At 40.8% G+C, this 26,496-nt stretch overlaps 4 protein-coding genes across 4 annotated transcripts; 3 read left to right on the top strand and 1 right to left on the bottom strand.

The window, feature by feature from the left end:
• Positions 1 to 12,425: 12,425 nt before the first annotated feature.
• On the top strand, positions 12,426 to 15,381 carry LOC135610282 (hypothetical protein At1g04090-like). Its single transcript, XM_065104607.1, has 2 exons — positions 12,426 to 12,734; positions 13,341 to 15,381. Exons 1-2 carry the CDS (start codon positions 12,626 to 12,628, stop codon positions 14,921 to 14,923), a joined length of 1,692 nt encoding a protein of 563 aa, XP_064960679.1. The 5' UTR covers positions 12,426 to 12,625; the 3' UTR covers positions 14,924 to 15,381.
• A 143-nt stretch (positions 15,382 to 15,524) lies between these two features.
• Positions 15,525 to 17,893, top strand: LOC135610283 (probable folate-biopterin transporter 8, chloroplastic). Its single transcript, XM_065104608.1, has 2 exons — positions 15,525 to 16,519; positions 16,713 to 17,893. The coding sequence occupies exons 1-2, from the start codon at positions 16,048 to 16,050 to the stop codon at positions 17,780 to 17,782; spliced, it is 1,542 nt and encodes a 513-aa protein (XP_064960680.1). The 5' UTR covers positions 15,525 to 16,047; the 3' UTR covers positions 17,783 to 17,893.
• Positions 17,894 to 17,929: 36 nt separating this feature from the next.
• Positions 17,930 to 20,990, bottom strand: LOC103980608 (large ribosomal subunit protein eL21z/eL21y). Its single transcript, XM_009397090.3, has 2 exons — positions 20,694 to 20,990; positions 17,930 to 18,417 (listed from the first exon to the last, which is right to left on the bottom strand). The coding sequence occupies exons 1-2, from the start codon at positions 20,928 to 20,930 to the stop codon at positions 18,160 to 18,162; spliced, it is 495 nt and encodes a 164-aa protein (XP_009395365.1). The 5' UTR covers positions 20,931 to 20,990; the 3' UTR covers positions 17,930 to 18,159.
• A 1,888-nt stretch (positions 20,991 to 22,878) lies between these two features.
• LOC135610284 (uncharacterized) lies at positions 22,879 to 23,705 on the top strand. The gene is made up of 2 exons (XM_065104609.1): positions 22,879 to 23,136; positions 23,304 to 23,705. Exons 1-2 carry the CDS (start codon positions 23,018 to 23,020, stop codon positions 23,515 to 23,517), a joined length of 333 nt encoding a protein of 110 aa, XP_064960681.1. The 5' UTR covers positions 22,879 to 23,017; the 3' UTR covers positions 23,518 to 23,705.
• Positions 23,706 to 26,496: the final 2,791 nt, after the last annotated feature.

Below are 26,496 nucleotides of genomic sequence, written 5' to 3' on the forward strand. Positions count from 1 at the left end.
TCAATGGATAAATCAACACCATAAATCTTTAGAAAATAGTACTTTATCAATTTCATCTTAAATCTTGGATGCAAAACAATTACAACTCTCAGTATCTCATGAATTATATTCTAATATTTTTCAAATTTTTATATCATATTAGATGCTATTGTTCTAATTTCATTATAACTAGAACTACTCCACTTAAAAATTGCTAATTTTATCCCACAAACCTTAGGAAAGAAATTATTCATTGTGGAATACTTGTTTCCTGAATTTCTATAACATTATAAAATAATTTTAATTTATCATATGTTTCTTTTGCCACAATCTAATCTTCTTCTTCATGCACACATTTATATTGGTATTTGTTAAATCTCGGATTTTGATGATATAATCAATTGGTGGGTTAATTGATCTAATCCATATTATTGAGTTAAGTGTGCAGGATTAACTACGATAACCAGAAAACATAAAGCAAAGATACCGGAGTCGAGCTCGATGGACGTTTAAGAGACCGAAGAATCATCGGAGATGCTGCCGGAACCATCCGAGAAGAAATCGGGAACGTGTCGGAAGTTCGCCGAAGAAATCGTCGGAGGCTCGCGGAGATCACCGAGAAGGCTCGGCTACTCGTTAAAGTCATCACAAAGATTGGGAGCTTGCAGGGAGTCCGTCGGAAGAAGTTCGTCGGAAAGCTCGCCGGAACAAGACTCGACGTTCGCGGTTGAAAATTTGCTTAGGATGTTTTTGTGTTATGTAGTTCACTTGTAATTAGGATTAGGATTAAGAGATAATCCTATATCCTGGTTAGGGGCCAACTGGGCCCAAAGTCAGATTTGGTTTGGGCTAAAATTAAGCCAAACCAATGAATCGGAGAGCCAAGCGGTGGCACCGCCTGGCTGGGCGGTGAAACCGCCCAACACCCGAGAGCTGGGTGGTGACACCTCCTTGGCTGGGCGGTTGCACCGTCCAGCACCCGAGTGCTGGGCGGTGGCACCGCCTGGCTGGGCGGTGGAACCTCCAGCACCGGGAACCCTAAGAGATTTCAAATTTTGAAACCCAAAATTTGAATCCTCTTGAGGCCTATAAATACCCCTCTAATCTCAGCTGAGGTTACAACTTTTGAGAAGCATTTTGATTGAGAGAAAAGTCTTAGAAAGTCTTAGCAAGTCTTGTTTTCAATTTGCTAGAGAGTTCTCCTCCTCCTTTCTTATTGAAAATTTGTAAGAGGTTGAGCTGCTTGTAAAATGTTGTAAGAGGGGTGTTTACCCTTCCATTTCAAGAGACTTGCTAGTGGAAGGTGGGAGCCTCATCGAAGAGGGGCCTCGCAAGTGGAGTAGGTCATTTGACCGAACCACTCTAAAAATCGGCGTAATCCCTGGTTTGCTTTTTATTATTGTCATTTACATTACTGCAAATCTTCTTACTGCTTTAGTTCCTTATTACTCTTGCTGCGCAACTTTAAGAATACGCCTTCAAGTTAAATTTCTCAAGTTTCGTTCTTAACGTACGAAAGATTTTGATTAAAATCGAAGTTTTAATCCGCTGCACTAATTCACCCCCCCCTCTTAGTGCCGCTCCGATCCTAACAAGTGGTATCAGAGCAAGGTTATCTCTCATATTTGGTTTAATACCCAAGAGAGATGGCTTACTCCGGCATGCAAGAGGGTCATTCTATTGCACGACCACCTTTGTTTAATGGGTCGGATTACACATATTGGAAGACTCGCATGAGAATCTTCCTCATTTCTATGGACTTTGAGCTTTGGTCTATTGTCGAGAATGGATTTCAAAAATCTTCTCTTCCGATGAGCGAATGGGATGAATCGGAGAAGAAGGTTTTTGCTTTAAATGCAAAGGCTATGAATGCCTTGTTTTGTGCACTAGACAAAAACGAATTTAATCGTGTTTCAATGTGTGATTCGGCTTTTGATATTTGGAGAACTCTTGAGGTCACTCATGAAGGCACTAGCCGAGTGAAAGAGTCCAAAATCAACATCCTTGTGCACTCTTACGAACTTTTCCGAATGAAACCAAGTGAGTCCATCGGAGACATGTACACCCGGTTTACGGATGTCATCAATGGACTCAAAGCTCTTGGTAAAGATTTTACTAACTTTGAACTAGTAACTAAAATCTTAAGATCCCTCCCTAAAAGTTGGGATCCAAAAGTTACGGCCATTCAAGAGGCCAAAGACCTTAAAGCATTCCCTCTTGAAGAACTCATTGGGTCTCTAATGACCTACAAAATGACATATCAAGCTCATGACGAGCTCGAGAACCCCCTTCCAAAGAACAGGAAGGATATGGCACTCAAATCACAAGAAGACCACTTGAAAGGAACATCAAGTGATGAGGACAGTGATAATGACATTGCACTTTTGACTCAAAAATTTAAGAAATACTTAAGAAAGAACAAATTTAAAAACAAATTTGAACAAAAGAAGGACCAAGTGATTTGCTATGAATGCAAAAAACTAGGACACTACAAGAACGATTGTCCTCAAGCCAAAAAGAGAACATCGAAGAAGAAGGCGTTCAAGGCAACGTGGGATGATTCAAGCGCATCCGAAGAAGAGGAGTCCAACACCGAGCAAGTTGCTCATTACGCGCTAATGGCGTTAGGAGAAGAGGTATGTGATTTATTTAATGAAGAGTTATCTTTTGAAGAACTATCTATCGCTTTTCATGAATTATTTGATGAATGTAGAGCTGTTAGCAAGAAGTTAAGTATCTTAAAGAAAGAGCATGCTTTGCTACAAGATAAGTTTGATAGTCTTTAAACTCCTCCATGCTCTAAGTGTGAGCACTTAGAAGCAATAAAAAATGAAAATTTGCTTCTTAAGGAAACCTTAAACAAGTTTAAGGTTGGTAGCAAAGGATTAGATATGATCCTTGCACACAAGGGTCACATCGCAAATAGAAATGGAATTGGATTTGTAAAAGGATTACATCAAAATCCTACCACTTTCATAAAAGGACCTACATTACATGTTTCCTCTTATATGAAATGCAACTTTTGTTGCAAATCCGGACATATTGCCTACAAATGCCCATTTAGGAAAATTAGTTCACAAAAATTAATATGGGTTCTAAAAGAACTATAAAGAATTCAATAATAAATAACAAAGTTAGTGGGTCAATTTTTGAGGCACCCAAAATCAAATGGGTACCTAAAAATCATCCTCTTTTGTAGACAAACCCACAAGCTAGGAGCAAGAGATGGTATCTCGATAGTGGATGCTCAAGACATATGACTGGAGATCCATCTCATTTCTCTATGCTCACTAGCAAAGAAGAAGGGTACGTTACCTTCGGAGACAACAACAAGGGCAAAATCATTGGCAAGGGAACTATTGGTAACAAATTTAATTTTTCCATTGATGATGTCTTACTAGTTGATGGATTGAAACATAATCTCTTGAGTATTAGTCAACTATGCGATAAAGGTTACATCGTTAGATTTGAATCAAATATGTGCATTATTGAAAAACCAAATCATAACATGACTATGATTGCTTTAAAACAAAATAATGTCTATACCATCAATCTTGATGAACTAAGTAATGAAATGTGCTTCTCCGCCGTAAATGATGATGCTTGGCTTTGGCATAGGAGATTAGGCCATGCAAGCATGAAAACAATATCTAAGATCTCATCTCAAGAATTAGTACGAGGAATTCCAAATATAAAGTTTATTAAGGACAAAGTATGCGATGCATGTCAACTAGGCAAACAAATAAAAACAAGCTTCAAACCAAAAAATCAAATTAGCACTACTAGACCATTACAATTGATCCATTTGGACCTATTTGGACCAATTGATACAACAAGTCTAGGTGGAAGCAAATATGCTTTTGTGATTGTGGATGACTACTCTAGATACACTTGGACCTATTTCTTAGCTCACAAAAGTGATTGCTTCAAGTGTTTCTCTAAATTTTGTAAACTCACTCAAAACGAAAAAGGCTTCATGATTTCATCAATTCGGAGTGATCACGGTGGTGAATTCCAAAACCGTGACTTTCAAAATTTTTGCGAAAGTAATGGGTACAATCACAACTTCTCAACTCCAAGAAATCCTCAACAAAATGGAGTAGTTGAAAGGAAAAATAGAAACCTACAAGAAATGGCAAGAACTATGTTGAATGAACATAGTTTACCTAAGTACTTTTGGGCCGAAGCCGTAAATACGGCTTGCTACATCATGAATAGAGTCCTAATAAGACCATCCTTATCCAAAACTCCCTATGAATTATGGAATAACAAAAAACCAAACATCTCCTATTTTAAAGTTTTTGGTTGTAAATGCTTTATTTTAAATGAAAAGGATGCTTTAGGAAAATTTGATGCTAAATCCGATGAAGGCATCTTTCTTGGTTACTCTTCCGTTTCTAAAGCTTTTCGGGTTTTTAATAAAAGAACTTTAGTAATTGAAGAGTCTATTCATGTAGTTTTTAATGAAATTTGTGATTTAAAGAAAAATGATTTTGATGATGATCTTGGTTTTGATAATTTGAATTTAAATGAACCCTCTCCTCAAAATAGCCATTTGAATGCATCTTCTTCCGAAATTTCTTTACCAAAAGAATGGAAGTATGTAGATGCTCATCCAAAAGAGCAAATTATAGGAGATACATCAAAAGGGGTTCAAACTCGTTCTTCTTTCAAAAATTTCTGTGCTAACGCCGCTTTCCTTTCTCAAATTGAACCTAAATGCATTGACGAAGCCTTAAAAGATGATTTTTGGATCATTGCAATGCAAGAAGAATTGAACCAATTTGAGAGGAATGAGGTATGGAAGCTTGTTCCTAGACCAAGTGACCACTTAGTCATAGGTACTAAGTGGGTCTTTAGAAACAAGCAAGACGAAAATGGTATCGTGGTTAGAAACAAGGCTAGATTAGTGGCCAAAGGTTTCAACCAAGAAGAAGGTATCGATTACGAAGAAACCTTCGCTCCCGTGGCTCGATTAGAAGCCATAAGGATGCTCCTTGCCTATGCTAGTAGTAATAATTTTAAACTATTTCAAATGGATGTTAAAAGTGCTTTCTTGAATGATTTTATTTCCGAAGAAGTATTTGTCGAACAACCTCCCGGATTTGAAAATTCTCTTCTTCCTAATCATGTATTCAAATTGACTAAAGCTCTCTATGGCTTAAAACAAGCTCCTAGAGCTTGGTATGAAAGGCTTAGTTCCTTTCTTATTTTAAATAATTTTACCAAAGGCAAGGTTGATACTACATTGTTTATTAAACATTTTGAAAATAATTTTCTTATTGTGCAAATTTATGTTGACGATATTGTGTTTGGCTCTTCGGATGAATCACTATGTGAATCATTTGCCAAATGTATGAGTCTTGAATTTGAAATGAGTTTAATGGGTGAATTAACTTTCTTTTTGGGATTACAAATCAAACAACTTAGTGATGGTATATTTCTTAACCAATCCAAATATACATTAGAATTGTTAAAACGATTTAACATGGATAATTCAAAAGCAATAAACACCCCTATGAGTACTGCGACTAAGTTAGATATGGATGAAAGTGGTGAAAATTTCGATCAAAAAACATATAGGGGAATGATAGGTAGTCTACTCTACCTCACCGCGACTAGACCGGATATTATGTTTAGTGTAGGACTTTGCGCTAGGTTTCAATCTAATCCTAAATTATCTCATCTTAAGAGTGTTAAAAGAATATTTAGGTATCTTAAAGGAACTCCAAATTTAGGATTGTGGTATCCAAAATCTGAAAAATTCGATCTAATAGCTTATGCAGATGCCGATTTTGGCGGATGCAGGATAGATAGAAAAAGTACATCCGGAACATGCCAATTTTTAGGACATGCACTTGTTTCTTGGACTTCCAAGAAACAAAATTCAGTTGCACTATCTACGGCGGAAGCCGAATACATTGCTGCAAGTGCATGTTGTGCACAAGTAATTTGGATGAAAAATACATTAGAAGACTATGGAATTCACCTTGAAAATATTCCCATAAAATATGATAATACTAGTGTCATATGCCTTACTAAAAATCCAATTCAGCATTCTAGAACTAAGCACATCGACGTTAGGCATCATTTCATACGCGATCATGTCCTTAACAATAATGTTGTTCTAGAATTCATTGACACAAAGCATCAATTAGCAGATATATTCACAAAAGCCTTGAATGAAGACCAATTTGAATTCATCCGAAGGGAATTAGGCATGCTAAATTGTCCCTAAAATGAACTTCACAAAAAAAAAAAAGGACTCGTTCTTTTCCCTTCGTTTATAAATTTGAATTCTTCCTTCTTCTACAATTCAAAATGATCCATTAAAGTATAAATTATGATCTTGAGGGAAGAAACTAAACAAAAGGAAGGAAGAAATTTTTTTTCTTTCCTCCGCGTGATGCCAGCGGTGGCACCGCCAGATCCGGCGGTTGGACCGACTGGCGCTCGGGCGCCAGGTGGTGACACCGACCAGTTTGGCGGTGACACCGACCGAGTCACCATTTTAACCCGAGGGGTTAGGGCCGGCGGTGACACCGCCCCCAACCCGAAGAAAGACCCCTCCAAAACCCTCTCCCATTCCCTCTAACCCTCATTCTACCTCTTAGAAACATTGGAGAAGGATTCTTGGTGGTCCAAGCTTTCCATCTCTCAACATAATCTCCACAAGGTAACACTTGAAATCCCTCATTTCTTTTCTCTTTCTCTTGCTTATTTTTCACAATTTCATCATCATCTTGTCTAGAAAATGGCACCAAAGAGATCAAAAGGAATAAGGATTGAAGGAGATTCATATAACCATGACCTTTTTAGATCAAAAGAGGTAGCCCTTAGCTTTCCAAAATTTGAAACACGATGTATCCATAAGGGAAAATACGTTGATTTGGATGAACTAGAGGACTTAGATCCCATTAAGTGGTTTGCTCAACTAGAAGCTCTACCTCTACTACAAATAGATGAACCAATCTATCCACGGTTAGTGAGATTGTTCTATGCCAACCTATATGAAGACAATGATAGCCTAAGCACTTACATTCTAGGAACACCCATTATAATTTTTGACAGCACCATTTGTGAGCTAATTGGCATAACTGAAAAAGATAGGGGATGCTATTTTAAAGGTAAATGGGACGTCAAAAAAATAGGAGCAACCTATTCCGAAGCCGTGAAAACAATTTTTGCAAATCCAAACATTGACTTCCTACCCAAGAGCTGTGAACACTTAATGCCTTTCAACTCTAAAATTCTTCATCACATTATCACAAGCATCATATTCCCGAAACAATTTCATCTTGACGAAGTAAGTCAATTAGAGATAGGAACCATGTATTGGATTATGACCAGTCAGCATAATTGTTTTGGGTACTTGATTCGCCAACACATGCAGGAAATTATGACTAAAGATACTATATTGCCATATGGGAGGTTAATCACTAGAATTCTTCATGCCTATGACATTTGCATACCACCCGATGAAGAATCTATTCAAAATGATCGATATAACATAATAAATAAAAACCTGCTAAAAAAACTTAGGTGCACTCTTAGCAATGGCATATGGGTTAGGCAGCCTAGAAGGACGGATCCAATTCCTACACCAATAGAACAACCCGAAACACCAATTCTTATGGGAAATGAATCTCCTCCTCCTAGTCCCTTTGGAGCAGCACCTTCAGCTCCTGTTTCCTCCTCTGAAGATATCATTATGGCGGAGCTATCTCAGATCAAATCACAGCAAGAACAAATTCAGAATCAACAAGTTGAAATTTTAAAGACACTACGACAGATGAATGAAAAAATAGATATCATGTATCAGCACTGTGGATTACCTCCTAAGGATTAAATTGATGTATCTTTTTATTCTGTTCTGTTTGCTTTTAAAAACAAGTTCATGTTTGTCATCGATTGTACGATAACTGATCTTTCCTTTAGATAACTACTGTCTTAATCTGCACAGATGATGATGTCTTTTGGATAAACTATTTCTGGCAAATTTGAATGATGAACTTTGATAAATGCTAAACCTTTTTCTATGATCATCAATTAGTTGGCTTGTCTCTTTTTGTTGATGACAAAGGGGGAGAAGTGATGACTTGCACCAGAACGATAGCATGACTAATATGAATTACAAAAACTTATGTGATATGAATGTCCTATATGACTTGCAAATCCTTGAAAATATCACAAGATTGATATTATGAAATTTATATTGAAAATCTTTATCTTCTATGTGATATGAATGTCTTATATGACTTGCAAATCCTTGAAAATATCACAAGTTTGATATCATGAAATTTATATTGAAAATCTTTATCTTCTGTCGTAGCAAAATTCGTCCCGTATCATTTAACTTATGATTTTCATCGAAGTTTCGTACTTACTATTGTTTAATGAGGATAACGATAAAGTTCTACGATTAGAACTTATCGGGTTATGCTTGAATCCAATGGGATGGAATTCAAGTGTTTTTTATCTTCTCATAATATGGCATATAGATAGGGGGAGTTATGTTTAACTCCGTCATCAATTGATTGTCATCATCAAAAAGGGGGAGATTGTTGAATCTCGGATTTTGATGATATAATCAATTGGTGGGTTAATTGATCTAATCCATATTATTGAGTTAAGTGTGCAGGATTAACTACGATAACCAGAAAACATAAAGCAAGGATACCGGAGTCGAGCTCGATGGACGTTTAAGAGACCGAAGAATCATCGGAGATGCTGCCGGAACCATCCGAGAAGAAATCGGGAACGTGTCGGAAGTTCGCCGAAAAATCGTCGGAGGCTCGCGGAGATCACCGAGAAGGCTCGGCTACTCGTTAAAGTCATCACAAAGATTGGGAGCTTGCAGGGAGTCCGTCGGAAGAAGTTCGTCGGAAAGCTCGTCGGAACAAGACTCGACGTTCGCGGTTGAAAATTTGCTTAGGATGTTTTTGTGTTATGTAGTTCACTTGTAATTAGGATTAGGATTAAGAGATAATCCTATATCCTGGTTAGGGGCCAACTGAGCCCAAAGTCAGATTTGGTTTGGGCTAAAATTAAGCCAAACCAATGAATCGGAGAGCCAGGCGGTGGCACCGCCTGGCTGGGCGGTGAAACCGCCCAGCACCCGAGAGCTGGGCGGTGACACCTCCTTGGCTGGGCGGTTGCACCGTCCAGCACCCGAGTGCTGGGCGGTGGCACCGCCTGGCTGGGCGGTGGAACCTCCAGCACCGGGAACCCTAAGAGATTTCAAATTTTGAAACCCAAAATTTGAATCCTCTTGAGGCCTATAAATACCCCTCTAATCTCAACTGAGCTTACAACTTTTGAGAAGCATTTTGATTGAGAGAAAAGTCTTAGAAAGTCTTAGCAAGTCTTGTTTTCAATTTGCTAGAGAGTTCTCCTCCTCCTTTCTTATTGAAAATTTGTAAGAGGTTGAGCTGCTTGTAAAAGGTTGTAAGAGGGGTGTTTACCCTTCCATTTCAAGAGACTTGCTAGTGGAAGGTGGGAGCCTCATCGAAGAGGGGCCTCGCAAGTGGAGTAGGTCATTTGACCGAACCACTCTAAAAATCGGCGTAATCCCTGGTTTGCTTTTTATTATTGTCATTTACATTACTGCAAATCTTCTTACTGCTTTAGTTCCTTATTACTCTTGCTGCGCAACTTTAAGAATACGCCTTCAAGTTAAATTTCTCAAGTTTCGTTCTTAACGTACGAAAGATTTTGATTAAAATCGAAGTTTTAATCCGCTGCACTAATTCACCCCCCCCTCTTAGTGCCGCTCCGATCCTAACAGTATTCTTATTATTTCAAATGAAAAAAATGCTTGAACGCATCGATCAAAACAGTGTTAAGTATCAAATAAGTTGAATTTTATCTAGTTTTGCAATAAGTGTCAACTTCTTAGTGCTCAAACTCAACCTCAAACATTCAAGTTCTTTTTGGTGTTTATCCTCTCAATTGCCTTACTATCAAATTTACAATCCATTCTTAACTATCAAATTTAATAAGTGGGCACAACAATGCATATGAAATAATTCTCCACCCAACATAATACAATTACAAGAAAATTTATCTAACAAAATTGAAATCATAGTGTCACTGGTAGAACAATTATCTATAGTTATAGTAGACAACTTATGGTCAATGTTCCAATCTAACAAACACTCTTATCAATAATGAAGAAATATAAGGACAAAGCACATACATAAACCTAAATGATATGTGTAAAGCTATTATAAAATTTAAAATTATAAATTATAATTGAATCATATAAAAATTAATATCTCAAATTTTGACTTCATAGTTTACAATAGTTATCTTTGAAGTGAGTAGTGACAATCATGTATTCATCTTCTTTTGGGTAGTAGAAGTTTATATGTCTATAGTAATAATAATTTTACTATATAATTATATAAATATAAGTTCACGTGTCTATAGTATTAATAATTTTATTGTGATAATGTTTAACCAATTTTATTATTTGTCTTATTAATTTCATATATTTTTATGATATCATTTTTAGTTATGTTTTGAGATATAATATTAAATAATGATTGAAGAACTTTAGACTACCTTTTAAAATTATTATGTTTGACCATTGAAATATGGTATTTGTGTAATATAATTATATATTTTCATAAATGTTCATATATTTTTTTGTAAATGTTCATATTTGTTACGACCCGAGTCTGATGAGTCAACTGGCCAATGACTAATGAGATGTTACAATATTCATACAAAATAATCATATAATCATTCATCATTGTAAGCTCTCTCTTGTTAACTTCTAGGTTAAAATTATATGTGCAGAGTTCTTTTACCCTCATTTGTTTTAAAAAAATTAATATTGATTGCCTAATGTCCTTTATGTTTTCATAAATAATATTTTTTGAAATGATCATGTAAATATTTTACAAACTACCTTACCAACCCCCCTCAAATTTAATCTTATTAAAGAGATACCATTCCATAGAATTTTGTTTTCTTTTCAAGGTTACGTCCTTGTTATCACATATAGTTAAATCTACCTAAGGTGAAGATCATTATGGACACTTGCTTTGTTAAAGTTGGAGTCATGATATAATCATGTTTTGATTGATTAGTTGACATAATATACCTACAATCTACCAATCAAAATTATAGATATAATTTAGTACATTTTCCTTATAGAGCAATCATTTAATTTCTTTTATATGGTTTAAGTACAGGAGTCGTGGAGACACAGTAATCACGCACTTTATTATTGTTTTATGTTTTTATTATTCAGAGCACACAATTAGTTACAAAATGAGAGAGATAATGTACTAAAAAGATAAGATAAACGACATGATGTGTGGGTGTCACAAGGAGCATGTCAAGTGGGGATGGGGAGGGGTGTCTGTCACTAGAGTTAGTGTAACTCTCTCTCATGAGGAGTTTAGGAAATAAAAATTATAAAATAAGATAGAAAAGATAAATCTCAATTAGGATTTTAAATTTTAAAAAAAATATTTTATTATTTTATTTATAATTTTTTTTAAATGTACTAAAAATAAAAAAATATGTATATTTTTATTTATATTAATAATAATAAAATATTATATATAATAATAAAAACAGGATAGGGATGGGTAAGAGGATAGAGTTGGAATGGTCACCCAATCTATTTTCTTATAATTTTTTAATCCATCCCAATCTATTTTCTTATATACGTACGCTTCATTAGAGACGGATTCCCATAAGTATCCCTAACTCCGACGAAATCCAAGAATAAACACATTTATATTTCGTCAATTTAGTTGCAGTACCAATCAATCACTCACCGTCCAAAATTCTTTTAGTTGCTTTCTTCATGCTCTGCCATTGCCACTTGTGCACTTGATCAAGCCGCCGGTCTCCCCAACTTGGTAGCACATATCATTACCAGAGGAGGACGGCATGCTCATGTATAGCCGCCTTGTGATTCACATGATAGCCTTGACGTACAAGAAGAGAGAGAGAGAGAGAGAGAGAGAGAGAGAGAGAGACACACACGCACACACACACACGCGTTTATACGGGAAGCATCGTATGCTCCGCATAACATAATATAATGGATGTTTGTGTACGGAATGGTAAGTTTCCGAGAATATAATTGGATAGATAGTATCTTAAACTATCTTACGGTGTACACGTAACCAAATCTTTGTTTTGGTCAACAAATTAATGAGAAGTCACAGTCAAACCCAAACCTTCTCTTACTTGTTGACGTGCACTTCAAACGCCACAATCCAATCACAAAGCTTCGCTCGTATGATGCTCCGCGAGACAAACGTGGAGACCGATATTGCGTCTATCCTTTCCAGCCTTATCATCGGATCCAACGGATAGGATCTCACCCGAGGGGAGGAACCAGTTTATTTGCAATAATGCGCCGGTAAATCTGCAAGTTCGCTCGCGTTTACGACACCGGCGAAGTCCCCTACGAAACCCTCCCCTAGAAAAAGGGGAAGCGAAGTGGACATCTTTGGACGCGGCCCCGAATCCTCGAGTAAAGATTCCACTTTGATGCCTGATCGATGGAGACCATGACGTTCCTGGTGCTGAATTGGGTGCAAGATTGATCTATTTAATCGCGGAGCGGGTGAATTGGGGCTCCTTGTTTTTGGGGATTGTGGAGGCGTAGAAGGCGCAGATGGAGGGGTGGAAGTGGTTTTGCTGGAGCCGAGGAGTCTCCTACGATGCCGTTCCTCCCGAGCCGGAGTCCTTCTCCCTCCCTTCTCCCATTCCTGAATGGCCTCAAAGTGAGATTTTGTCTTTTTACATCGCCAAGTTGAGAAAAAATTGACTGAAACCAAATTCGTCTCCTTGGCATCGTGAAATCGTATTTTTGTTGATCTTTCTTCTGCTTTCCTTATTTGTTATTTCTTGTGCTCTCAAGAAATTCCAAACATGAGGGTTGACTTTTTTTTTGGCATAGCTTCATGTTGGCTTTCTATAATTTCTTTCCCATATGTTTGCTTATCTTCAGCAATAATTATGTGAAGTGTTGCTTCCTTCTTGTTTTAGTTTCTAATTATGTGATCCATCTGTTTATACAATTTTCCATCTTTGTTTTGCTAAAGATTGGAAGAATTCCACATAGAAGTAGCAGAAGTGTCATCCCAGCTTGATTCATTGCAGGATCTTTCTTGATATCCGTCAACTGCTACTCGCACTTACCGTGGAACCAACTTTCCAAAATGCATGTGTCGTTCTTACACTGGATTTATGCAGTTGCAGCAGTGACTTGTAGCAATATCTTTTCTTCATGGGCACTGTTTCATGTTTTCTAGGTTTTTGAGTTTAAATAGATATCTTTGCATCTGCTGGCAAATGTCTTGTGTATATTCTAATGCCTGGTTTTTCAGGTGGGGCGTTTGCTAAAGGAAGAATATGCATCGGTGAATTGGAAGTTGTACAGATTACCAAGTTTAAGCGCATTTGGAGTTGTTTCTCTTCAAAGGAGAAGAGTAAAGGAGCTGTTTTCTATGAACCCTTGGAAATACCAAATGGATTTTTCAGCTTTGGCCATTATGGTCAGCGGTGTGACCAACCTTTGCATGGTTTTGTGCTTGTGGCGAGAGAAAACGCTGAATTCCAATCGGTGGCTGATCTGCCAGCCCTTCAGAAGCCACTGGATTATACACTCGTCTGGAGTTCAGATGACTTCACAGAGGAGTCCCATGTTGGTTGTGGTTACTTCTGGCTTCCAATACCACCTGAGGGGTATCGAGCATTGGGCTACTTGGTTACCAGTGGACCCAACAAGCCCTCGGTTGTAGAAGTTAGATGCGTTCGAAGCGATCTTACAGACACATGCGAAGCCCATGAATTGATGATCGATATGGAAACGATATTTCCAGAGCTGCCCTGCCAAGTTTGGAAGATGAGACCTTCTTCTCGGGGACTGTTGGGGACAGGTGTTTCTGTTGGGACCTTCTGTTGCAATACGGACTCGACCTCTGAGGAAATGTTGAACATCTGTTGTTTGAAGAACTGTGATTCTGCTCTGAAAGCAATGCCAAATTTAGAGCAGATGCATGCTCTCATCAAGCATTATGGTCCTACTCTAATGTTCCATCCAAAAGAAGTTTATTTGCCTTCATCAGTTTCATGGTTTTTCGAGAAGGGTGCTACTTTGTATAAGAAAGGTATCAAACTTGGAGAGATTATAGATTCAGAAGGTTCAAACCTCCCATTGGGGGGAACAAATGATGGGGAGTACTGGATAGATCTTCCTGATGATGATAGGAATAATCTCGTTAAGAGAGGGAACATAGGCAGTGCAGAACTTTACGTCCATGTGAAACCAGCCCTGGGAGGCACGTTCACGGACATTGCCATGTGGATCTTCTGCCCCTTCAACGGCCCTGCTACAATCAAGGTCGGGATGGCAAACTTTCCGCTGAACAAAATCGGGCAGCATGTAGGCGATTGGGAGCATTACACACTTCGGATAAGCAACTTCACCGGTGAGCTCTGGAGTATATATTTCTCTCAGCACAGTGGAGGGGAGTGGATCGATGCTTGTGGCTTGGAGTTCTTCGGAGGTAACAGGGCAGTCATTTATTCCTCAAAGAGCGGCCATGCAAGCTTCCCTCACCCTGGAAACTACCTCCAAGGTTCGGAAAAGCTGGGAATTGGTGTGAGGAATGACACTGCTCGAAGCTCACTTTTCGTCGACTCAAGTACCAGATATCAGATTGTTGCAGCAGAGCATCTAGGCGATGCTGTGGAACAACCATTTTGGTTGCAGTACATGCGAGAATGGGGTCCAACTATAACATATAACTCCAGGTCGGAATTAGATAAGATTCTTAGCTTCTTACCGTTCACTCTCAGGTTCACGGTGGAGAATATATTTGACAGTCTTCCCATGGAGTTATATGGCGAGGAAGGACCCACAGGACCCAAGGAGAAGAACAACTGGGTAGGTGATGAAAGGTGGTAAGAGTCCTATTCAGGAGCAGTGTTGCGGCATTCTCATCTTTCAGGAACATGCAGAAACTTTCAAGTACTTAATTCAGCACAGTTGCATTGATCTGGCCACTTATGATCTCGAAAGTTGGGTAAAAGAACCATTTTGGATACACCAAATGAGAGTTGTGATCCAACCATTACGATAAAATTGCATCATTTAAGGAATGTAATCAGCTTAAGTTGTCATTCAGTATCACATAGTATTTCCACACCTGCAACTGTATGGTAATCGGAGCAATGGTAGCTCAAGTAGCACAGGGTGGTGATCAAGGTAGCTATTTCAAGTTCCTCTTGTGGAGGTTATTTTCTTGTTCCTGTCTTCCAGATCAGCACATTTGGGTATGTCTGGTTATCCAAGTTTAATTGCATGTATTATAAGACAATTTCCAACCACATGGTAATATATTGATGAATGGTGAAGCAGTTCTATTTTTTTGTGATTCTGCAGCATCATGTTCTTATCCAACATGTTAAAGTAATTGATCTGGATTTTTATTCATTATATGTGTATTTTATTTATTAGTCTTTGCATCCAATACTCTGTTTATTGGTATTTTTTATTACTAAAAAGAACCGGATGCACAGTATGATCAACTTTAGTTCACAGAATCAGTAGGCAGTGTCGGGTGATTTGAAGGAGTCAGTCAGTGCGACGCTGATGAGACTCCATCGGTGTCCAACTCGAGAGGCTTTGGTTCGTGTTCGGTACACTACAAATGAATAGATTGCCACCATCGATAGCTCCACACAGGGATCTCGGAGACGCCAATGAAGGCCACAGGAGGGGCATAGGAACCGTTCCCTTCACGTGAGCTACCAAATCATGTACTCTCATTTCTTCGTCATCCTTCGATTTCCGACAAGTGTCGTGTTACTCATCGCTCAATTCGCTTCTCGTAGACCAATTGGCCGACTAAAATTTGAAGAAACGGACACGGCTTCCATTCATCTCGAGTGCTCTGCTGTTCTTCGGAGTCTCTCTCTCTTTCTCTCTCTCCCCTCCTCCGCCTTGAAGGTTTACATCCATCTCTGAGACCAGCTGAGACTCACTTCCACTGATTCCAGTGACTGCTCACATTCGCAGCCGCCATACTCATGGTTTGCCTCACGAGACCTTCCTTTACGTCAATCTTCCACAGAACCACACCCTGTCTACCATCTCTCCACCGCCGCCGCCACCACCAGCTTCCCATCCTCAGTTCCAACCAGGAACCAAGAAGAAGACCTGCTCGCTTTGACAGGAAAGCCCATGCCATAAGACCCCTGGCGAGCCCCGCACTCGGGTCTTCTTCGCTCACCAAGGAGGGTACAGGCGGCAACGGCACTGATGCTGGAAGGCAGGTGTTGGCCTTGTGTGGGTTCGGGTACTGGGTGCAGGGTTTCAGGTGCTTCCCATGGCTGGCCCTCAACTTCCACCTGGTTCATGCCCTCAACCTTAGCCCTGCCACACTTCAGCTGGTTCAGAACACCGGGAACCTCCCCATGGTGGCCAAGCCTCTCTTGGGTGTCATCTCTGATGCCGTCTACATCGGGGACGCTCACAGGCTCCCGTATATGTCCATTGGAGGTCAGTTCTCTTTGGTCTGTCTTCTCTCTGTCTCTCTCTCTGCTGCTTTATTTTTTGTTTTGGCTTTCTACATCTGGTTTCGTATCTGCACTCAGTAAGAGTGTCACTAGGCAAAGGAATTAGCTTCCTATTTGAAGCTTGTATCCTTTCTCACGTGGTGATCATAACCCGACAATGTGCATCTCTTTTGCAGTCATATTGCAGCTTGTGTCATGGGGAACACTGGCATCGATCCCTGTCACAGGAGAAACATTTCCGACCCAAGTCACATGCATTCTACTGAGCAATCTCGGGGCATCCTTCGCGGAAGTTGCTACAGATGCTCTGGTTGCTGAAATCAGTAGAACACGGAGAGCAGGTGAACTCCAGTCTTACGCATTCATCGCTTTGGCAGCTGGAGCAATGTTAGGCAATTTGTCCGGTGGATTCCTCTTGCTGAAAACCCAAGAGCCGCAGATCCTGTTCGTCATCTTTGCACTCCTCCTCTCTGCCCAGCTTGCGCTTTCCTTGACCACGAAAGAGACGTCCATCTATCTGCCCCATATCTCGAACCATCGCCTAATCCCCAGCTCCCTATCTGAAAACCTCAGCAAGCAGTTCTCCAATCTCATCACAGCAATCAACGAGGAAAGCATCTCCTATCCTCTTTCGTGGATCGTAGCTTCGGTTGCCGTCGTTCCCATTCTCTCAGGCTCCATGTTTTGCTTCCAGACACAGTGCCTAAAGATCGATCCTGCCGTCATCGGTCTGTCGAAAGTTATCGGCCAGCTGGTGGTTCTCTCGGCGGCCTTCTTCTACGAGCGATACTCGAAGAGATTGCCGATGAGGAGACTGATATGTGGAGCACAGATCCTCTATGCTCTTTCCCTGCTCTCCGACCTGATATTGGTGAAACAAGTCAACATCAAGTTGGGCATATCGAATGAAGCTTTTGTGCTGTGCTTGTCGGCGTTAGCGGAGGCCATCGCGCAGTTTAAGATGCTGCCCTTCTCGGTTATGTTTTCGCGGCTATGCCCGTCGGGTTGCGAAGGTTCTCTCTTAGCATTCTTCGCTTCGGCGATGTGCTTGTCGTCGATACTGGGTGGAATTTTTGGTGTCGGGCTTGCCTCCTTGATTGGGGTGACCTCGGGGGATTACTCGAGCATGGCGACAGGAATTCTGGTGCAGTTCGTGGCTGCTTTGGTTCCCCTTGGGTGGACATCCTGCATACCTATCACGAGGAATCTGGAGGAGATGAGGATGGCCAAAAGGAGAAGAGCTTGATATAATAGATTGAAACTGTGATTCTGCATGCCTTTTGTCGTTTGACTTTTTCAGTAATTATTTAGGGAGAATTGTTGAATACAGATCTTGGAAAAAGCAAAAATTCAATAAGCCCCATCGGAATTAAGACAAATGGATTCTAAGATATGCATCACATCATCACTCATTATCTAGCATATATTGTGTGCTCATACCGCCATTTAGTCCACAAAACACTGACATTGTTTTGGAAAAAGTTCTGTTAAAGCCAAAATGTTCTTCTAGGGAATGACAAGACTGGGTAAAAACATTTGAATAAGAAATTTAGATGCTCATCATAAGAACCGGACCGAAACAAATCATAGTATGGAAGATGAAGCCTTAATGCAGAAGATGAATTAGTAGCCGCCCTTGAGGTCATTGACGACATCATAAGGAATAGGAGTGACGGTCTCGAGAGTGGCACCTTCCACCATGAAGCCAGGCTTGGGACCTTCCGGCTGCCGTTTGGTGCTGATGACTTCGCCTCGTGCCTTTGCCTCTGCTTTCAGTTGGTCGTTCTTCTTCACCCTAGCACGGAAATCTTCTTCGCACCTGGATGGTTGCACATGCTCAACTCGGACATGAATCCTTTTCTTGATGATCCGATTGCCAACCTGAGGAACAAAAAAGCAACAACAATCCATCTGAGTTGTGATCTTTCTTCTTTTCTCCTTGTGTGATCCTAATGTCTAGTATCTACCCATGTAGGGTGTGAAATGGTACCACCCTCCATTGCAAAACGAGCTGTAGTACAAACGACTTCAGTGAAAATAAGAACTGCTAAAACACAACAGCCATGTACTTGCTCTTGAGGAATTTGATTTGAAAAACCCAAGGGAGACTCGTTTCTTATCAGATGTTGAACATCTTCATTTTTTTTTGTCATGTTTGCTTTGTGCATGCACCAAGGGAAGCTGACATCTAATTATCCCCCAAGGCGAAAGGAGCGTATCTAGTGCACGAGACTCCCATCAATACGAGATCTAGGGAGAGTTGATATACGTAGTCTTACCTTTAAATATTTAAAGAAGCTGTTTTAATGACTCAAACCCTAGTCTCCTAGATCGCAGAAGAGCAACCTTACTATTGTACCAAGGCTCGCCCTCAATAATCCCCCAAGAGCTGCTCCATCTAAAACAAAATAGCTCAATGGATAAAGCCACTATTCATTACATGGTTTGGGCATGATGAGATGTGCAGGAACTAATCAACCTTACATGTAAATAGGCTTGCCATGATTCAAACACATCTAAGAAGCAAGGACACAAACACGAATATGACACAGACATATCATGTTTTAAAAAATTAGGACATGGACACACACACACACACACACACACACACACACACACACATATATATATATATAATTCAATTAATATAAGTTTTATAATATTGCACTTAAAACTTTAAAAACTCAAAAATGCAGACAAATAAATATCATCATATAGGTTAAAACAATTAAAATCATCTAAATTTAATTATCCAAAATAAAGGTTAAGTTTATCAAATAATATTTAACAATTTCTTCATATAATTGATATGTATTTTCTTACAATGATCTCCAAATTTCTTTTCTTATCAAGCATATGGCCCTCACGTGAGGGCCACGAAAGCACAACGTCGCACGCGAGTGTCCGACATGTGTCTGTGTGTCTAAGACATGTGGGACACGAACACATCCACCAAAAGAACGTGTCTGTGCTTCTTAGAAACACATGACAGTCAATTGGCACCAGCGAGGCCTAACCACTTGTTTGCCGCAAACTAAGCTTACTAACATGGTGTGATCATCATCATCTAAAAATACAGGTTTGGTCCCTAAAAAAGAGACTACCAAAAGCTAAATGTACAAGCATATCCATGTCCTAGTGAGAGCATTCCAAGAGTGCATATATTCCAAGTTAAAACAAATGAACGTAGATCTGAGTACAGTAACAACTGATAACTGAGTTAACAATGCATGGATGAAGCTAAAATGATAAGTCTTTCCCACTGGGCAGAATTGAGGCAGCCTACTATAAAGGGACGACCTCTGGTTCAGACACGAAAGGGAATACATGAAGAGGAGACTCACACAATTAAAAGAGATAAAGAAACTTTTCACAGCTCATAATGATGTGGTCTAGCCCAATCCATAGATCGACATTAAATGGAATCCCATAAGAAATCAGTTTTTGTCACCAACCTTACATCATATGTTGATTGAATTGACCTCATCCCACACACTTAAACCTTGGCATAATGACTATACCATCCACTATCACCTTGACCTGACTTAAAATTTATCTTTATAAACCACAATAATATTCATAACCATGTCAAGTTCCTCCAAAAGTTTTTGATCCAAGAAACTTCATTCTTTTGTTATACATATACACACAAACAAGAATATCAAAATTAATGAAAGCTCCACATCACATATTTGATACAGAACACATTGCTTTCCGGTAACCAACATCAGAAACAATCTGGTCTAATTCCATTCTTGGATCAATCTTTTAGCCATCTCTGTACATGACCAACCCAAAAGATATTTTTAAACCACTGGAGGATGAGCTTTAAAAATGCATTTTTTTTCAGTTCGTGATCTCTCGAGGGCAATTTTTCTTCTTTCTTTCCGGTTTATGACCTCTGGAGGATAATTCGGGACACGTTATACCACAGCAATTCTTTCTGGGGCTTAGCAATACGCCACAAGGATTTGCATCACAGCAACGCAACCAAATGACTTCAAAGATTAACAATCATAACACAAAATACAAACAAAATGATGTAGTCTAAAAGTTATTTGATCATTCAGCAGCTTAATCCTACGAATCAAAACATGGTAACAACTACGACCGGCAAAAGGGAGGGGCAATGCAAAGGAAGGGGATGGAGCTCGGACCTGCTTGTTGATCTCGACTCCGATGGCGCGCTTGGTGACGTTCCATACCCTGCCGGTGCGGCCGTGGTAGAACTTGTGGGGCATTCCCTTGTGGACGGCGCCGTTCACCTTGATGTCGACGTAGTCGCCGATCCTGTAGGTGCGCAGGTACGTCGTGAGGGGAATGTACCCCTTCTTCCGAAAGGGCCGGGAGAAGAGGTCCCTCGTTCTCGACCTCAGTCCGTGACCGGCTGGCATCTTGCCTCCTCTTTCCTCTTCTCTCGCTCCGCCTCCACCTGCCGCAACTCTCTAGGGTTTCCATGGAAGGCCATTATTTATAGTTGTCAAAGCGGATCCAACAATGTAATGATCCGGCCCATTTTTAAGATTGCAATGAGCCGGCCCTACTTCTTGCGCCCCATGAAGATTAAGTATGCGTTGGATGTTGAGGCCGCGCATGCTGAGGCCTTTCTATAACCCGCCTACTAAAAGCACAGCGCTGTTATTCCACCACCACCTGTTCGAGAGAAGTCCCGAGAGAGATGAAGGGACCGGCGCCGACGCTGAAGAGCTTACAAGTGGTACGAGAGACGTGGATGGAGGATGACGACGACTCCAACTCATCGACGGCAACCTCGAGAGCTCTTGTTTTGGTTTCTCTTGTGCGAATTTGACTTCCCTTCATGGGTTTGTTAATCAGGTCAGATTCAAGCCGACTGTTTTGCTCAGCTGCAACAACAAGCAGTAATATTGTGCAAGCAGGTACATGGCATGCCGAGGTACAAGCCCAGTTGTTGTGGATCTCACAAGGCCCGACGTGTGTGGCCTAGCGTTACAGCCCCAGGTACGTCACACGCTTTGCTCCAACTGCGCCACGACACGTTTCAGACAAAATGCCTACACCCTGTTCTGATTGTATCAGGCCACATGTTCGACAAAAGTCCTACACCGACAAGGCGACAAAAACATGTCTCGGATTCCCTCCCCATCCATGCCCTGCAGCCCGACCGGTGGCGACTCCCAGTCTTTGTCGGACCTCCCTGTAAACAAGGATGGGTGAAATGCTGCAGCAGCATCAGCTATCCCCGTCCAACCCATTCCCACATCCACTGCCTCACATGTAAAGAAACCAGAAGGCAGCAGCAGCAGAGTATGTTGGTCCAGTGAACTCGCAGCTGATCTCTAGTATTCAATACGATAACTGTGGGTGGCTTCTTCCCAAGCTGGTGCTCGTAAATGAGAGCCCCGAAGTAGGTGTGGTGTGACATAATGAAACAGCAGCAGCTTGAGTGTAGTGGATGATGGCTAAACCAACCACTGAGCTGCACCCCTAATTCAAGGTGCAGAGTTAGGTGTGAAGGTGTTTGAAAATGCAACAGCTCCTTATGAGCTTATGACACAGAGGACGAAGAGCATTAATTCTTCAGTTCAGCAGCATGCGTCGATAGGTCGAAAGTCTTCGCAGGCAGACTCGCAAACCACGCTAAATCAAACAACTGCGGTTTGGCATTTAGTGTGTAGTGGAATTTATCCCCTATTCAGTGTAGGATCATGGTAACTTGGTTAGATCTGAGATGTCCGAGTGATGAATTAGATGAGGACCACATTATGAGTACGGTCCAATAATATGCCTGTTGCATAATAATGCATACGTGTAGTACGCTAAGATCTTTAGGCTTCACGTTCCACGTCACTCCATGGATGAATGACCCCCACCATGGCCATCGCTTTAGGATGTCACTCTCTCGCTCGTGTCCTTGGTGCCCATGCCCGGCTAGAGGAGGAAGACTAAGCGCGGCCGACCGCTATGTCGACATCTCGGCAAATATGCGGCCTTATCGGTCAAACGGTCAAATAGGATTCGTCCAACCAACTCCCGTTTTGCTGCCACGTCAGGAGAGCCCGTGGTCAACCTTTTGACCCGATGGGAACATGACGCGTAGTCGCCGCCGATATCCGCGACAAGGAAGGGAGAAATTGGGCATCTTCTCTCGACCCGATTTCCTGGTCTCGGCTGAGTTGGCTCAGAGAGCCAACTCGATGGTCTTCCATGATCGTGAAGAAACGTAGTTTATTCGCTGTCATCGATGGTCCTCAACTGCGCCGACGAGCATTGGATGCACTCAGTATTGATGGGTCGACTCACTGGATTAGACAATACTCCCATCTATATCTCGCGTCACATACACTTCTTGATACAAATATCGCCTCTCCCTTCATAGTTTTCCTCTCAGTAACGCCGCCCACCACTCATCATTTATAGATAAGAGCAACTCCGGGAACTGCCCTCACCTCTTCAATTCAGTCGCCTTCTCCCGCTTTCTCCTGTGCACTCGTCGTCTCGGATGGCCACAAGCTCAAAGCAAGGCGCAATGGAGAGCGATGCACGCAGCCCCGCCATCACCGTCGAGCGGAACCCTCCCGAGTCGCGATTACAACAGCTTGGTATCAAGTCCTGGCCCAAGTAAACCAGGCGATCCCTTCTGCTCTTTCCTTCTCTTGGTTCTCCATACCTCATAATGCCTATTTCCACTAGAGTTGCACCAGGATTCTTCTGCCATGTCGTGATCTTGTGGAGGCTACCTTTGTTCATTCCTTTTTCTCTTTCTGCTTGTTTTCGTTGCCGTTCAGGTGGGCATGTCCTCCAGGAAAGTTTCCTCTCAAGTTTGATGCACAGGAGACGTGCTATCTCCTCAAGGGGAAGGTAAAGGCCTACGTGAAGGGTTCTTCTGAGTTCGTGGAGTTTGGCGCAGGAGACCTTGTCATCTTCCCCGAGGGACTCAGCTGCACATGGGATGTCTCAGCCGCTGTGGATAAGCACTACAAATTTGATTCATCTTCTTAACACTCTAATATCTTCTCCATCTTATTGTTCTTCTTCTTTGCCCCTTCTTTTTCTGTAACATTAGACTTCTTCTTTACGTATATTATGTGGTCGCAGATGATATTTGCTTAAGAGGAGTTTAGGGTCGTTAAATATTCGAGTCAAAGACCCTCATCTCAGTCAATGCATGCAAGGCCCTTTCGAAGTCATCCTAGTTCTGTCTTTGAATGAGCTTTTAATGCTCCCTTGACCACCACTGCTTTCGTGACAGAGGGAAAACTCCTACGCATACAATCTTACATACAAGGTATAAACGGACTATGATGTTTGACGAACACTACTATTTTTGTTGTGTCTTGTTTATGCGTTTATCCATGATCTGTCAAAGTCTCCAGTGTTTTGCTGTACGTCGGCAAATGGTTTGAGATTCGAATGGAGGTGGTGTATCACTTAAGCTAATAGGGATGTGAAGGAAGAAAATATTCTAGGGTTTATAGTTCTAGGAAAGAGTTGCCAAGTAGTAGTCTTTTGCTTTGATGTCTTTGTTGTGTGCCTGTGGATCCTGCACCATGCTGGGTCGCTGGACCTGTTGTGTTCTCTTGGATGCATGCCTGAGGTTTACAGACTTCGGTGTCATGCTTTTGTCCTTAAGACTGCAATGGACCTTTCTGATTTTTTTCCTAGTAATCAGCCATAGTTTCTCCATTGGCTGCCTAATAGTTGAACCGCAATTTTTTCCATGTGAAACAGTGATCATGCTACCAACGATGTCTTCTAGAAGACATTTGATTCAGATGCTTTCCAAGATGCTGATTTATGAGAAGTAAGATGTAGAGAGAAAACGAAGGATATTGTGCTGTAGATACATGACAGATTAAGATGATCGATTCAGAAGTAAAACTTTCTTTGCAAAGAGTAATTTGATGGATACTAATTCTAAGATCTTGAAAGATAATTGAGCCAAAATATGAAGGAAGAGCAGAAGAAAATGAGAACCAGAACCCTTAAACGCCAAGTGTGGACAGATTTTAAAGTAGCTTTGCAAAAGTTTGCTTGGAAATCTAAGATTTTGTTATGATAATCCATTGATGATGTTTTAAGCACACAAGATCTCTTAAGTCATCCAAATTGTATCCTTTTAATTATGGTTTGTATGAGTTGTTACACCGAAGGTTACAGCAATCTACAACTGCATGTGAATGTAAGGTTGAACATTCTACCAGTGTGCTTCATCTTAATTCTATGATCATTCTAGTTATGTTTTGATTGGTTCTCCATCTGTATGACAGAAGTGCTATAATTTCCTTCAATGAGTGCGTTTGAAGTTCATCCTTGTTGAATTATTAGTCTTCATACATCTTAGTTGTAAGCCTCTTTGCCATTCGTAAACTATTTCATGATGTTAATTGGTTTGACTAGCATTGGTAAAGCACGCTTGCCAGCAATATATCCAACTTGAATCCAAGTCAAAATTTTGGGGATGAATTCTAGCTGTAGTGTCTTTTTATATTTGCAGCAATTATGAGAATTATGCTGCTAAGGGCCGGGCATGCCTTCCGTGCATGAAGCCCTACACCACAGTGTTTGACATAAATCTAATACAAGCAAGGAAGTGATGCTAAGAGGTACGTGTGTTCCTCAAGTTCCTGCAGAATCAATGTGTTCCAGACAATGTGTTGGAGAAGTTATGAATCAAAAGATTCAAATCATTTTCCTTAATGCATGAGAATGGTTAACGAAGTCCCGCAATTACATGTGACCAACTTACATCAAAAGATCCCAATGACCCAACATGGTTAACGAAGCGTGCAAGAAAGCTGTAGTGTCAACTCACACACACAACCTGAGAAGAGAATGGGTATATCTGAGAAAGATTCTCAATGATAGAGGCCACTGCAAACTTTTGATGAGACTCAAAGGGCAATGAGTCATGCAAGTATGCAATGCTTGGGAGGTGGAGAGTGGGATAGAGAAAGAAAGTGGAGGTCAGCTCAGAGTGCAACATGAGAAAGATCGATCGATGGAGCTGGACTTGAAATCTGACCTTTATCGCATGTCTCACCAGTAGTCAAAGCCTGATCAGCTATACCTTCTGATTGCGGATGCTCATCACGCTGCCAGCCGTCCCCAGTAAGAAACAGACACCAGTCAGATAAGAATGTACTCCACAGTCAAACCATGATCGTCCCAAATGCAAAAGTCAATAGTCGTCCAGAATTTTATGCCGCCTGGTGATGATAAGTCAAACTAAGCAGGCGTTTGGAAGTGGTCTGCGCATTGGGAGCAGTAATGTTCACCAGTCGTCCCATTACCGCTTTGGAAAATTGATCTTCTCACACCATTCATTGTAAAGTGGCAGATCCCAAAGAGCTTCGTTGAAGTCAGTTTTGCGTTTCAGAAAATGGATATATGACTTACAGGCTTCATCCAACCCAGTTTGCGCTTGAGCCTGATGTTGTGCAGGGGAATGGAGTGTGATGAGGACTTCATCACCCTCACTTGTAACGAGTCATTCCATGAACCCCATTGCAGTGCTTCCAGGTCTGTAGTGAACGCAGAACCCTGGTTATATAACTCCACCAAATTGCTGGTGAATGCTTCAATGGGAATCATGAGTCCAAGAATTGTGTCATTTCGATTTGTAGTTATCATGCTTCAATGGGAGATGGACGAACGGAAGCAGTAAAGGCAATCATCATATTACTACTCCCAAGTCCTCTACCAGTGAGGCAGCGATTTAATCGCCTCGTTGAAACCGAAGCGATCAAGACCGAGGAAGAGGCAACGAGGCATTGCAAAGGACCGAAATGCTACCTTGAGTCGAGATTCTGTAATCGATGCACCCGATCAATTGGAACTATTGGGGGGTAATTACATATTATCTCATCTATGATTAATATCTCGATTTTTATATTTTAAAAAAAAATATTGACATCCTAACACTTATAAAAGTGAAATATTTAATCTAAATTATTCTTATATCGTTAATTTCATTAACAG

Source organism: Musa acuminata, chromosome BXJ2-4 (assembly GCF_036884655.1).
Source record: "Musa acuminata AAA Group cultivar baxijiao chromosome BXJ2-4, Cavendish_Baxijiao_AAA, whole genome shotgun sequence".
NCBI lineage: Eukaryota > Viridiplantae > Streptophyta > Magnoliopsida > Zingiberales > Musaceae > Musa > Musa acuminata.

Coding starts and splice junctions, on each gene's coding strand:
- LOC135610282 (XM_065104607.1), top strand. CDS start 12,626: ATGGAGGGGTGGAAGTGGTTTTGCTGGAGCCGAGGAGTCTCCTACGAT. Junction 12,735..13,340: donor CATTCCTGAATGGCCTCAAA/GTGAGATTTTGT, acceptor CTGGTTTTTCAG/GTGGGGCGTTTGCTAAAGGA.
- LOC135610283 (XM_065104608.1), top strand. CDS start 16,048: ATGGTTTGCCTCACGAGACCTTCCTTTACGTCAATCTTCCACAGAACC. Junction 16,520..16,712: donor CCCGTATATGTCCATTGGAG/GTCAGTTCTCTT, acceptor TCTCTTTTGCAG/TCATATTGCAGCTTGTGTCA.
- LOC103980608 (XM_009397090.3), bottom strand. CDS start 20,930: ATGCCAGCCGGTCACGGACTGAGGTCGAGAACGAGGGACCTCTTCTCC. Junction 18,418..20,693: donor GAGTCGAGATCAACAAGCAG/GTCCGAGCTCCA, acceptor TTTGTTCCTCAG/GTTGGCAATCGGATCATCAA.
- LOC135610284 (XM_065104609.1), top strand. CDS start 23,018: ATGGCCACAAGCTCAAAGCAAGGCGCAATGGAGAGCGATGCACGCAGC. Junction 23,137..23,303: donor GGTATCAAGTCCTGGCCCAA/GTAAACCAGGCG, acceptor GTTGCCGTTCAG/GTGGGCATGTCCTCCAGGAA.